The sequence below is a fragment of the Metschnikowia bicuspidata genome (assembly GCF_001664035.1).
Source record: "Metschnikowia bicuspidata var. bicuspidata NRRL YB-4993 chromosome Unknown METBIscaffold_1, whole genome shotgun sequence".
Taxonomy (NCBI): domain Eukaryota; kingdom Fungi; phylum Ascomycota; class Pichiomycetes; order Serinales; family Metschnikowiaceae; genus Metschnikowia; species Metschnikowia bicuspidata.
In genome coordinates this window covers 3,831,510-3,845,718 of record NW_017387731.1, presented here as the reverse complement: position 1 = coordinate 3,845,718, position 14,209 = coordinate 3,831,510, and the positions used below count along the sequence as shown (strand labels likewise).

General features: G+C 44.7%; 3 protein-coding genes across 3 annotated transcripts; 2 read left to right on the top strand and 1 right to left on the bottom strand.

Moving 5' to 3' along the window:
* Positions 1 to 955: 955 nt before the first annotated feature.
* ERV46 (Erv46p) lies at positions 956 to 2,669 on the bottom strand. The gene has a single exon (XM_018855623.1). The coding sequence runs from the start codon at positions 2,487 to 2,489 to the stop codon at positions 1,170 to 1,172; it is 1,320 nt and encodes a 439-aa protein (XP_018714482.1). The 5' UTR covers positions 2,490 to 2,669; the 3' UTR covers positions 956 to 1,169.
* A 5,871-nt stretch (positions 2,670 to 8,540) lies between these two features.
* On the top strand, positions 8,541 to 9,587 carry METBIDRAFT_37089 (uncharacterized protein; the record flags this gene model as incomplete). Its single annotated transcript, XM_018856819.1, has 1 exon — positions 8,541 to 9,587. The coding sequence occupies one exon, from the start codon at positions 8,541 to 8,543 to the stop codon at positions 9,585 to 9,587; it is 1,047 nt and encodes a 348-aa protein (XP_018714481.1).
* Positions 9,588 to 11,845: 2,258 nt separating this feature from the next.
* Positions 11,846 to 12,645, top strand: METBIDRAFT_30352 (uncharacterized protein). Its single transcript, XM_018855622.1, has one exon. The coding sequence runs from the start codon at positions 12,071 to 12,073 to the stop codon at positions 12,401 to 12,403; it is 333 nt and encodes a 110-aa protein (XP_018714480.1). The 5' UTR covers positions 11,846 to 12,070; the 3' UTR covers positions 12,404 to 12,645.
* Positions 12,646 to 14,209: the final 1,564 nt, after the last annotated feature.

The following is a 14,209-nucleotide window of genomic DNA, read 5'->3' as shown; positions in this document are numbered from 1 at the left end:
TCTATGCTGCTCCACAATACAACGTTCTTTCTTCTCGTCTGTGTTCTTGTCTGCCCGTGCAGTTCTACTCTCGCCCTTTTGGGCCCTCGGGTTTCCTCTGTGATTCTCAATCACCCATATTCCTATACATCCATAGTCTCTATTGAGCTTCTCTCGCGCTTCAATCCCTTCTTACGTTCTGGCTTGGTGTTTTCTTGGAGTCAATCCCAGTCTCGCCATTCTGCCGTTTCTCGTCTCTGTCAGTCTCAATGCATTCTCACTAAACCCTCTTTCTTTCTTCCTCTCTCTCTTGGACTCTACTTTCGGAAAACATGTCAGCCTGCGTGTGTCTGGTCCTCCTGACCTCGATTTGTCTCGAGCTTCTCTGAATACTTCCCCTGCTTTTCTTATTCTTCTACGTACCCCTCCATCTCCACCCCACGAATGGCCGGTTCTATGTCTGGTGTTTTTCTTTCATTCTCAACCCACTTCCTACTTTCTCTCATTCGGCTCGCTCAACTCCCGTCATTCTTCCGGCCCTTTTCTGAGTATCGATGGAGAAGTACTTGTCCAATGCCTGCACCCGTCCTTGATGCTCCGCAGATTGATGGAGCCCAAGGATGCCGGGAAGAAATCAAGCCCCTGTGGTTTGAAGATCCACGGTGGGGACTCCTCGCTGCCTGATTGCAGGCCCAACCTGTCGTTTCCAACACCATGTTCGTGAAGACATTTAAGAAAGAGGCCGCCATGTTATGCGTGGCCGGGTCGATGGAGCCCGCACCAACGGCCGCCGATGCCAGCCTCTATCTCTTCAAGTCGCCACCCGGTTCTCGTCGTCTCTCCTGATATTGGATTGAGCTATTTTGGGAGTGCTCGGTCTCAGGTACCATCTCCCTCAGCGAGGGGTATATTCTGTCCACTCTCCTATACTCTTTCAATGGCTGGTCTGCGGCTTCCTTCTTGTCAGCCTCCGTTCCCGTCAAGCACTTTCTAGCACCTCTCTCCGTCCCCGTCAAGCACTTTCCAGCACCTCTCTCTGTACCCGCCAAGCACTTTCCAGCACCTCTCTCCATCCGTCGCGTCGTCCCCTCTCCATCTCGTCTGCCCACCGGGCGTTCGATCTCAGCCGCACGCCCTCTCGGCAGCTCCTCGGCCGGTCCCGCGGCAAGCAGGCCACCCCACACGGCGCTCTACAAGTCCTTCTTGCCCCGAATCACCTGCTCCGCCGCCCAGATGGAGCGGTCGAGCACGGCGCCCACCGTCAAGACGCCCGCGATGGAGCTCACCACGCCCAACACAAAGCCGGACCATGTCTTGGCGTGCTGCTCGCGGTTGATGATCTTCATGGGCAGAATGTCGAAGTGGAAGAACGCGCCCGGCACGCCGCCCTGCGCGTGCAACGTGTTCTGGTGGTCGTCGTCGCGGCCGCCCACGATGGGCCGGTCGTGCGTGATCACCGAGTACTGGTTGGTGTCCACGGGCGGGCGCTGGGCGTCCAAGAACTCCACGCGGGTCGCCACCACCGAGAGGTAGTACAGCGCCACGTGCTCCTTCTGGGCCACGTCGAACGCGTAGCCGTCCAACGGGCTCACGGAGAGCTGCTCGCCGCCGCCGCCGCCCGGCGCCGCGCCAAACGAGAAGTGGTGGATGCGGTGCCGGAGCGTGAACTTGTCGGCGTACTTGCGCCACAACGACAAGTCGTGCGAGTGGCGGCCGCGCGCCGAGAACGGCGCGCCCGGCGCAAAGTGCAAGTTGCCCGCGATGCGGTTGATCTGCGTCGAGCCCTTGACGCGGCAGCCCTCGTTGTTCGCAATGCGCTCCTTCATCTTGGCCACGTAGCCCTCCGCCTCGCACTGCGCAATGTCCGAGCCGTCGAAAAAGCCCCACTGCTTGGTGGCGTACGCCAAACGCACCGCCTGGCACGTGTTGCAGCAGTGCTGGCTGGCGGACTGGTCCAACGCGCCGTAGCACGAGCCGCACGGCTCGTTCTGCTGTGCCTGCGCCGCCGTCAAGCCCTTGCACTGCTCGTCGAGCGCGTGCATGCCGGACAAGATGGGCAAGTCGTCCTTGACCTCGGCGCCCAGCGGGAGCACGCGGAACATGTCGAAGCCGGACGCAAAAAGGTCCAAGTGCACGTCGCCGGTGAGGTCCAAGATGTCGAGCGTGAGCACGCCGCAGGGGATGTCGGCAAACGAGATGTCCAAGCTGATGTCGAGCTGCTTGTTGACGTCGCGGTCGACCGCGAGCTCGGGGCGCACCACCACGCGGGTGTAGTCGAGGTACTCGTTGCGGATCAAGAACATGACGATGAAAACACACACCACGGAAATCAAGCCGCCGGACGCGGTTTTGACGCGCGCGTCCTCGACGGTCTTGGCGAACGCGTCGAGGGAAATCAACCTGGGGCCGGACGACATTTGGGGGGCTTGGGTGTGCGTGGGCCTTGGGAAGAAAGAGTGGTTGAAGACGCCGAGGCTGGGGAGGCGCCGAGAAGTCCCCAGCGGGAACATGGTGCGCGCACGACCCGACTAAACGTGGCGCTGCCAGCCGGGCCGGCCTTTTTTTGCGGCGGTGCTGGGGCGCCGGCGCTGGGGCGGCATTTTCTGCTGCTCGCCGCCGCTGGGTGGTGGCTGAGGCTCAGGCTTGTGTGCGTTTCCATAAGGATACGTGGCACGGCTGCGCACCGCGGGGCCACCAGTATGGAGGGAGACCCCGGATTTTGGGATGCGAGACTTTTCTTTGGGGGGAGCTTCCACGGTGGGAAGCTGGAATCTGGATTGGGCCGTGGCATGTCCGTTGCTGTGATGGGCTTATTGCCGGGAACTTTTGTAGGGGTGCCATAGTGTGAGATGTGCTTCATGATTAGATTCATTTCATTCAAGTCTTGGTTGTGGACATGTACTTTACTAATGATGAACTTTATTGCTGGAGCCTGTTGTTGTGGGCATTGTCGTGTCAGATGTTGTATTATGAGATGTATATCTTTACGGGATCTAATTCATTATTGGACTCATTTCTTTCTAGTCCTGTTCTCGTGACATGTACTTTACTAATGATGAACTTTATTGCTGGAGCCTGTTGTTGTGGGCATTGTCGTGTCAGATGTTGTATTATGAGATGTATATCTTTACGGGATCTAATTCATTATTGGACTCATTTCTTTCTAGTCCTGTTCTCGTTACAACTCATTTACTAGAAATAAATCTTCATTAAACCGTTTATCGTGGATGCCATTGCAGCACTAGATTTTGTATTATGAGATACACGTTCATCCGTTTGCGTTTGGCTGTAAACTCATAATAGTTTAGATTTTCACTACTGGAAGCACTTTCATTAACAGAAACAGTATTCATATCAGAACCCCTCTCATTGCGGGGTGCCGTTTTCACATAAGGCCTCGTTATATTGTGAAATGCGCTTCTATTATGAGATATACCCATGATGTGAAGTACATCAGCATTAAGTCATTTCCAATCTATGTTGCTTTTGCAAAATACAGGAGCCTTCATTGTAAGAGAGTGTATTGTTGTGGTTATTTTCGTGTCAGATGCTGGTCCATGAGATGTATTTCTCGGGATGCAATTCATTATTGGATTCATTTCATTCTAATTTTCTTTTCGGCACATTTACTTTACTAAAGAAGAATCTTTATTGATGGAGCCTGGTGTTATGAGTACCATGTGAGATGTACTTCATCGCTATAATCAATTAATTCAAGTCTTGGTTTCGTGACATGTATTTTGATAGAGAAAAATCTTCATTGCTGGGGCCTGCTGTTGTGGGTGCCATAGTGTGAGATGTAGATTACTTCATCATTGGATTCATTTCATTCTAATCTTGACATTTATTTTACTAATGATGAACTTCATTGCTTGAGACTTTTGTAGGGGTTCCATAGTGTGAGACGCTGTGCTATGGGATGCGCTTCGTTATGGATTCATTCCATTCTAATCTTGTTTTCGTGACATTTATTTAACTAGGGAAGAATCTTCATTGCTGGAGACTGTTGTTCTAGGTACCACAGTGTTAGATATCGTATAATGAGATGTACTTCATTATGAGACGTGCTTCATTATAGAAATCATATCATTCAAATCTTGCTTCGTGTAATACAAGTCCGCTAGAAATCAACCTTTTTGCTGAAAACCATTTGGTTTGGGTGCTATTGTAGTACTAGATGTTGGATCATGAAATGCACTACCATGTGAGATGCGCTTACATTGTGAGCTGCACTTCTGTTACAATACAACATTGTGGTGGGTGTATTTTCATCGTGATTAATACTCTCAGTTGGAGCCACTCCCGTTATTGGAAACTGTTTCAGTACCAGCAACCGTTTATTATCGGATGCTGTTATAGTATGAGATCCTCTTATACTATGCGATACCCCTACACTATCGGATACCAATGTATCATGCGCTGTATTTGAAATGTATTTATCATGCTCTATGAACGCCAATACTATGGACCCGGGCTTCATGGGACTAATACCACCTTTAGGTTCCCAAGCCTGGGATAAGCGATTGACAGGGATAATCGCTTGCTCCGCCTGCGATCCGCTGGCCCAACGGATACCAGACTTGAAATACCTGTCCCCACGTTAAACTTAAATAGCTGCTTTGATCACACATGCCAACACTGCAAAATGTCTGCTCATGAGTAGCACCTAATTTAAAAAGTCCACGATTCTATGTTCGCGTTCCGATTTATTAGGCCTTCAAGCCGTCCCCTTGATATGTAGCATTCCAGGGGCTGAGCTACGGAATCAGAAACGATATACGCAACCTCATAATAAATTACCAACATTTTTCCAGCATAGTGAATATCATGGGATTAATCTTGTATCTTTACATATTTCAATTGCCTGTCGATGATCTATCGTCATCGACGACAAGAGAGTTGCAAGCTTACGATATCAGGCATATGGGTAACTAGAAAGGAGGCATTCATCTAACCGGAGAAAAAGTCTGTTGGAATTTAGACAAATTTTTGTGGTATCAAAAGAAATATATGTACAATTCATGATCATCGCTCGTGCTCGGCACAGAGATTTTTCTGGACCGAGACTTAGATACGATGACAATGAAAGTTCAGTGTGAACAAGGCTAAATAAAAAACGTGGCCGTGGGCGGCAAGCGGAACTTTCTTCACAGCAATCCAACACCCAGGCGACCTCAGGAATTCAAATTATTCTTTTTTTTCGTAAGATTGATGACGTGTCTGAAAGACGTGATTTGAGTCAATAGACGAACACCGAGATTTAGTGACCCCAACTTTCTTCCACATTTCCTGGGCTAGGCACACAGAGCTGCGTGTATGCCTGGTGCCGTCTAAGGTTTTTTTGAGGAAAAAGTTTCATTTTATGTAGACCAAACAGGATTGCAGGTACCTGACTACACGTCGGAACTATTGAGACCGGATTTTTGTAGAACGAGTTCTAGGTAGGCCTCGCCACACTATATCTCTTGGAAGTGACGTCAATTTACTATAAAGTGTCCGTAACAACTCAGATCCGCCTCCCTGCCAGAAGGATGTCAGACGCCTGATCCGATACTCAAAGTATTTCGGCTCTAGGTTCAAATTGCATACATCTGTTTTTTTGGAAGTCGCGTCATTCATTTGCTTTATTGTGAAAATGTCACATCCCTTTGTCAATTGTTTGCTCTTTCTTTCATTTGATATGACTATTACCACAACGCATTTTGACATTATCATTTTCAAAACTTATGCTGAAAACGAGTGAGGACAATAACGACTGCATTGATGACTTTAAGGTCTTGTCCCCAACGAGTTCGCACCATTTAGAGTTTGCGTCTGCCGAATGAGGACGGTGCTGTAAAAAGCTTGTTTGTGATTGATCGCTCTGAAGTTTAGCGTGACCTGTCCTAGTATGATTGTATTATTGGGCGCACCTCATTCACGCTTTGGCGAATTTATCAGCTGAAACTCCGCGATTGTTCGAAGTCAAGAGAGTCATGAGGTTTTGATTCCATCTTTAGAAGATCCAAATTAGACTTCAGTAGTTGCGTTAGTTCTAGACAGACATCACGAGTCGAATCCAATAATTTCTGCAGTTTGCAAATTGAACAATGTAAAAAATGAAACTGTTTTCAGCTCTAGTTCCGTTTTTGGTCTCCTCGAGAATTTAACCTTTTGTACTCGAGGAGTATCTCAAAGGACGGCAAAATCTCTAGACAGAAATCTGAGAGCCTCTTAGACTCAATTTTGGCCCTAGGTTTTCTGGCAAGCTCAGAGGAACTTTACCCGGACCATTTAAAATAAACACTAAGAGCTGCCAAATAATTTGACGGATGTTGTAATAGAGCGCCAGAAATTGAACGAAACGAGTATCATGCCTCGAATTTGAATAAACGTTTTATTTTTAGCAACCTTTGCACACAGACATATCTCTACCTATTATTAACGGAACGCAGAATAGAAAACCTTATATTTGATACATTTTTATTCTCTTCAAATAAACTTTTGTCCAGCTAGAGTTCTGTTGTCTGTGTTTTTGCTTCATTTTTGAAGTCTGCTGTGTGTGGATTTTGCCAGTGTTACCAACAATCCCCACCCAAAGTTCCTTGAGGTGAAAGAGTAAATCACTTATGCTCATTTCCTGGTTTTTCCTTACCACTCACTGACTTTGAAAGGCCTTTTTCTGTGTCTTTTAATTTTAGTATTACCTGTCTATTGGTTTCACCGTCTGTAAAGAATTCCAGCCGCTCTGCAGATACTTTAAAGATGTAACATAATTGTGAAAGCCGAATGAACCAGATACTATATAAAGCTGGAGGTATAAAATGAAAGAGAGCTGTCTAAAATCAGGAAGTTCTTTCACACAACATTTCAATTTGACCAATGAAACTCATCGTCGGATTATCTCTTCTTGCCCTAGCACTTTGCAAACCTATCAAAGGCAAAGGTTTTTTCATCACTGAATCGTATGATAATTTATCGGACTCTTTCTTTCTCTCAGTGTTGCAAGATGGTACAATCTTTATGAAGAAAGATCTGCCAGGAAAATTTACTGTAAAAGACGGATATGTCTCGGTTAAAGATTCTCATTTGAATTTGAATTATGAAGGGAAACTAGTCCTCTCGCAAGAAAAAAACGAGAATCTCAAGATTTTCTGGGATGAGAACCATGAAAAATTTTACTTGATGCTCAATGGAAATTATTTTTTCGAGGCCTGTGACGATCGCCTGGTTGGTCATGGAACGGGATGTGTCGGATCAATGATTCGGATTCAATTTGAGCCGCAAAGGTAGGAGTTTGAGAGGATGTTTTTTTTAAGTAAATGTGTTTATATGCTTAAGGCAATAAAACAATCAAACAACATGTATTAGGGGTCATGAGTATATATGTCCACGAATCAGTGTGTACTAGGAGTCCACAACTTGTACTCGTATGGATCTGGTCGGTGTCTCGTTTTATGCCAGCAACCAAACATACTCGGGAAAAATAAAATGAACCTATCAGATCACGTCATTTTGGTATCTTTTATATAAAATACTTTTGGCATTTTTGAGCAATGCTCTTTAAAGATCTGTATTGACTTTTAGGAAAGTCGTGGTGTTGATTCTCTTCTTCAGGTATGATACTGGTATAACAAAGGCTATTTAAACACGTCTTAGCATAGAAAAGGGCCAGACCAGAGGTAGATTCAAAATGTAATAGAGGATTGTTTTGATTCCATGGATTTCTGAAAGTGAACTAGGAGTGAGATGCAAAATGATTGAGGACTGAAGATACCGAACATAGGGAGAACAGCTTTGTTTTCATCAAAGCCTAAAGGATACTATCTGTACACTGAATCAAATATGACATTTGTTTCCTCATGTGTATTTGTGAATGTTTAGGTGTCTGTTTTAATTCTGCTTGTATTTAAAAAAGACAGTGTATTTTATCAGAAGGGTTCTCCACCATCCCCTTTTGTTAATATGCCAATTAATTTGCATATATTCTCGGGGCTTGAGCATTTTTTGCTTTCTTTGCCGTACTGAAATGTCCCACCACAAACTGAAGCGTTTAGACTCACACGCAATAACGCAAATCTCATATTTGGTTGTTAATAAATCAAAGCCTTGCGAGTATGATCAGTCAATTATTTTAGATTCGCAAAGCATGCTGCATTGATGGGTCACTAGAGCTTTGCCCTCATACACACAGCCCCCTTGAAAAAAGCTACATCTAGCTTAGGTCTTCCCAAAGCACCTCGAATATTCCATATTCAAACGCCAATTTTATTTGAAGCCTGTTTTGTGTGATTATCTTACCTGATAGACAGGTCCTCAGGCCACAGCAAATGCGCTTAGTCGAGACTAATTAGCAGTGCTCGCGCCAGCATCCAAACCCCGAATACATAATATAGCAGAAAACTCGATCACAGCAAGTCTCTGTAATTTGCATGTTGCAGAAGACCCAGTTTTTTCCGTGATCAACGAGGCTAAACATCCCAACTGAATCCGCCAGTCACCACGGCCAGTGCGCGAACCCAGTTTGTTAAGCACGCGCACCATTATTAGTACCGAAGCAAATTCGCTTACAACAAAAAGGCATGTCGATTTTCACCCACTTGAAACATTTGTCCGTCAAAGACTTTGACCGCACGGGGAAAATCCTGCACTCCCCTATTCTATGCGTGTCGGTGAATGCCGTCGGGTCCCGCGTAATTAACACCAGGCTTGACCGGTCCATTCGGATTTGGAAGTTTTCTTCCATGGCTCTCACAGATCCGGTAATAATCGACAATGCCCACTCAAATCCTGTGCAAAGCATTGCATGGCTTCCGACTACAGAGACTACTTTTGCGTCTGCTGGCGGCGATCTGGTAGTGAAAATCTGGCGAGGCAATGGGTCTTTAGAGAGAGACGTTTCTGTAGGCGGCCCTGGGTTGGGTCTCAAATTTACCATCGTGCTGTTCCTGCCGGACGGGACTTTAATGCTTTCTGCGACAACAAATGGCCTAATTTACGTGTACGACGTCTTGGACAACTATTCAGAAATTACGCACATCAGCATCACAACTCACAGTGGCGACATTGTCAATATTCAGTGGACCAACCGCGGCCATGCGTGTTTTTTTGTGGGGCTTTCGACAGGACCCATCCTTATTTATACATACGACCAGGGCCGTCTTTCTAAGCTTCATTCTCTTGTGGGATGTCGTTCAGTCACGTGTATCCTAGTAGATCCACAGGGCAGATACATAGCGGCAGGCTCTAAAGAGGGAGTGGTAACTTTTTGGAGCACAGCAGATATGGTTCATTCCCGAGCATTGACCAGCATTGACCAAGAAATCTCTTCTCTTTCTGCCAACAAGGACGGAACCTTTATATTTGTGGGATATGGGGCCGGCAGCAACTGCCGTATTTTCGACACCGATTCTTTAACCGAATGCTGTGAGATCCCAACCTCCGCGGCGGGCGCAGAATCCAAGCTGGCAGTGGCGTGGCTTGCTTCCAGAAATGTACTTTTGTACTCTCAAGATCTGGGCCGAGCTTTGGGATATGCAAGAAAAGAAGATAGAATCGAAGACGACCCACAAAGAAAAATTTCTCATGGTTATCTGAAGTATGGGCCAAGGTTGGCTTTGCGGAATTGAATAGAAGAAGCATAATTTTGTTGTGGTAGGCTTTCCCCGGCACAACATCTTTTGGTTCACATCTTGACCTGTGTTGCTTACAAAATGATTGTAAGGATCAATGGGGTTTTCCTGTCATACGAGAAAAGTCTTCATTCCATGACTATAGGACAGTGTCCACTTTGTGGGTAGTCATTTGTAATGCTCATTTTTTAAGTTGAGCAAAAAGAACTAATACCCTGCTATAACTTCAGAATTGATCAAAGATCTGGGTATTTTTTCATGGCTTGGGTGTCTCACTACGAAGAAGCCTCGTTTTGGTATACTCACAGATTCAATCTGGCGTGGGAAGTATACGAAAATGTATGGATTTACCGCCTGTCTACTATTTTGTCAGCATAGCTTACCAAGGATTTATAAGAGTTCTACTCAACAAAACTTCTGAATAGTACGTCTTACCTGTTCAAGTCACTCACAAAGCTGAAACGCAAAGAACGACTGTGTTGGAATCATGTATAATCATTGAACAGCTTAATATAGTCTTCGCGATTATTAAGGAATGAAAATGCAAAATGGAAATATTTCTCCTTAATATTCAGAGTGATTTGGTTGCGAGGTCTATGCTGACTCGTGTTTACTGCTTTTTGATCAAACAAAAAAATACGCATTGGATCTTCTCCAAAGCATTTCGCAGTGTGGTACCGAAAGCTCTCGGTCCATTCAAGGTTTTGAATTCACTTTGTTGATATTGAATGACGAACATCCTAGCAAATTGTTTCTATCTTTCGACTTTTCTACATAAACCAATAAAAACAGGAGACAGAGTGGCATTATTACTCTTCGGATATCGGAGTAATTTTTAACAAAGAAAAAGGCAGCTTCCACACTCCGGATTTTGAGAACACATCCTGGCCAGCCGAGAAGAGCTTATTGTGAGAAAATGGTGGAATAAACATGTTTTCGAAATATTCTAGCTCTTCAAAAGGAAGTGATTCAGGAGTCTGGGTGCAATACTGATCCAAAACTAGGCCACACGTTGTGTTTCGTTAACATAGCTCCAATCTGTGGATAGTTAAAGATTTCAGGCTTTTGCAAAACCTCCTGATTACGTATTCCGCTAGCCGAGCATATAAATAGAAATGCAAAAGGGAGACAAAACAGGATATAAGACCGCGATATGCGTGTGTGCATTGTTTTCCCGCAAAGTCAAGACATCGATTAAAGTGAGTTGTTTGAACTTTGCAGTTATTTCCCATTCAGGCTCCAATTAGGCCGCTTGTAAAACTTTGAGCTTTACTAAAAAAAGCAGATTTCAAAACAGCTAGGCGAGAATTTTAAGGCTTATAAAGTTCTTTTCAAGCCGTTCAACAATTTGTAGAGCCACTGATTAGATGCTTTGATCGACCTAATTATAGAATTTGCGATTTACATGTTTTGACTGCATATCAGTGAAAACTCCGAGTAAGCTATGGTATGAGTGCTGAAAAACAATTACTGGAACGCAAGAAATTGTTCTGTCTGGCGTAAAAGAATCATTGTCAAACTTTGTAATATGTATGAAATATGCGTGTGCACAATTGGAAATCTAGTTCATGAATCAACGAAATCCAAGGGTGGCTGCTGAAATCATTGATTTAATATTGAGGGTAAGAATGTAGAATTAATTGCAAGGGATTACCACTCTAAACAGTCTAAGAGTCATTGTGGCCACTTACAAGCGAATTAAATCTCTTGGGCTTAGGACTTAGGATAAATCACCTAGGAAACAATTCTGGAGCAAGTTCTAAAAATTGCCAAGACTTAGACGCTGTTGCCGGCTATAATGGTCATTTTTTGCTGCAGATTTGAGTACATTCTATGCCATCCAGCCTCTTTTAGCTCTCAGGTAAGCTTCACATAATTCCACTTCTAAGAGATATGATGTGAGCCACATAAGGCTGTTACGAATAGCCCTCGAGACTCAAATCAGGAAGAAAATAAAGAGGATGACTATATCCACCAGAAATAATACGATGTGCTAAGAACAAAACACAAAAAATAGAAAACAAGAAAAATATCTAAATTCCCGTCAAAACGAATCAGATCTTTCCGGATGCAAAATGTCACACAAAGTCTGCGTCAAGACGAGACAAATCTCGTCAAAAACCACTCGTGTAAGTGTGTGATCCTTGTTAGTGTCTGGCCTTTCGGTCTTGAGTTCTCAGGGTATCTATGTCTTTTAACAAGCTTACGAAATTTATATACGAAGGTGAATTTCTGTTGCTTAAAAAAGAGGAAGACAACGCCTTCGTGTATACCGAAGAAAGTTGTTCGCTAAACGAAAGAGTTTGAGCCAAGAAATTTGAGCCAGTGAGAAAGTTCTGGCCATACGTATTATCGTTCTGCACCCACAGATTGCTTCCTCTCGTCTATTGAGAAGACCACGTAGGAAATCCTCGGAGTATATAAACATCTCTTCGAGTCTGCCATTAGACTCGCTAAAAGATTATTTAAACCAAATCAGAATGAAGTCTCAAGATCTCATCGTTTTAGCTGCATCAGTTGTTTCCATTTCAGGAATGTTTACTCCCGGAAAAGGAAACCCCGCACTGGGAAGTCTCGAGATTCCGGAAGAGAAACCATTTCCCAAAGAATCATTACATCCCGATTTAGAAGAAGTCCCCCCCCCCATCAAAAGACCCGATTCACCACCTAGAAATCCTTTTGGTCAGCATGACAGCAAACCAAATGGTGAACTCTTCCAGGATTGGTCGCAAGGACCGTCAAAACCCGAAACTCAGGAACACGAATACCAGGACATCCGATATGGAGGATACGGAAATCCCCCTAAAAGCTAAATTTCACAGAGTCCAGCCTTAGTGCATTGCCTGCACCTTGCGAAGCTTCGTTTTTCTTCGAAAGTTGAAGTATCACGCTGAGGCAAGGAGAGAGAACTGGTCACTCTAAGGTTAGTTGTGAGAGGACCTACATATTTGAATCATTTTGTTGGCATCATAAAATTAACCGTCCCTTGTTGTAAGTCGACGAGTAAAAAAGATGCAAAGTATATAAATCATCAAATAAAAGTTCAGTCAAAATTCTTCGAGATACCTCTGTTTTGTTTCAAAATTGCCTTGGCCACAGACCGTTTATGGCCCAGTTGGATACTTTTTCGTATTCATCAAGGTTTTCGGCACAAAAAACTTAAATACAGCATCTAAAGCTTAGAATTATCATTGGAATCAACTGTGTAATTATCAGTCAATTTACTAAAGCTTGTGATCAGCATGCATCTTGAGATCGCGAACCATTCAATCCGGATTTCAATCTAGGTCGGCAAGTCTACAATTGTGCTAGGTCAACTGAAAGGGCCGCTTCGAAAAAAAGAAGAAGCGTGATGTAAAATCGTAACTGGTAGCTGTATCACACCTTGGCGAGTCAGGATGTAATTTTAATGATTAGTGCGGGTTACAGGAATTCGCCTGTTTCATTGGAAGAACTAGGAGCAAGTCACCTTCATCATCCGAGGTAAAACAATCGTGATTATCATCTTGGTTTATACTTGTTTGAGTCATTGATCTGCAGGTGGAGTTAACCGGCGATTCAGAGCAAGGAGCGTAAATACATGAGCCCAAGATAACTTTATAGGACGTTCTCATGGTCTGCTTTAGGTCCACGATGAATGCGCAGAATAGGTGAGGTGCAGGAGTTGCTTCTATGAGCCAAAGCCGTCACGTGATGGTGGATTCATCCAGCGTTTTTCGAATAATTACACACGAGAAAACCCGTTGAAGAAAAAATCTTAGCTAAGCAAGCCTGTAATTTGAGTCACCTTTTTGAGCAGTCTCTGGGAGTCTCGTCGTGCGTTGAGAGGGTGTGACACCACAATACAACTTTCTACCATTCAGTCCAAAGCAAGCTTGATAATTTGGAATATATTAGAAAATGAAGATATCGAAGCGGAATCAAAAAAGCTGAAAGAGCAAGCAAGGCAGCTGACTACTCATACCATATTTAATATCAACACACGCACGTCTCCCGGCAAAATACCAGATTAATACAGCAGCCATCACAACCTCGACTCTCAAAGGAAACCTGACCAAATGTCGAAACCGCTGATGAATCATCACCGTGATTAGTACATCCAAAAAGAGAGACAGACTTGGACAGAATGCAAAGGGAAAGAGATGACAAATATAACCAACCAACCAATCAACCAACAAACCACGAAAAAAAGAGCTAAACATCAGAACATCCTGTCTGCCGGCCAAAACGCCTTCAATTAATATTTCGTCTATTTCACGGCTCTAGGGGCTTTTGTGGTTTACCGACTATCTCCTTTTTCACCAGGAGTTTTGTTGCCGCCCACCCCCTTCCTTTTTTGCAGCCAGACCCATAGCCGCGAACGCCCCAAATCCATGGCCCGCGCGGTGGGGCCATCCTGTGTCTACGGCCTGGCCCTCGTTTTCGCGTTTTTCGCTTAGAGCCACCTCGGCTCCAACACGCCGCGCCTCGAACACACGCAACACAACTTTCTGGACCCACAAGTCTCAGACCATCCCCCCCGGAAAAGGACTCATCAGCGCAACGCCTCGCACGCAACTCAGAATTGCACGCAACAGCCGCCAGACACCTTTTTTCTTAGTTTCCATACGACATTGTGC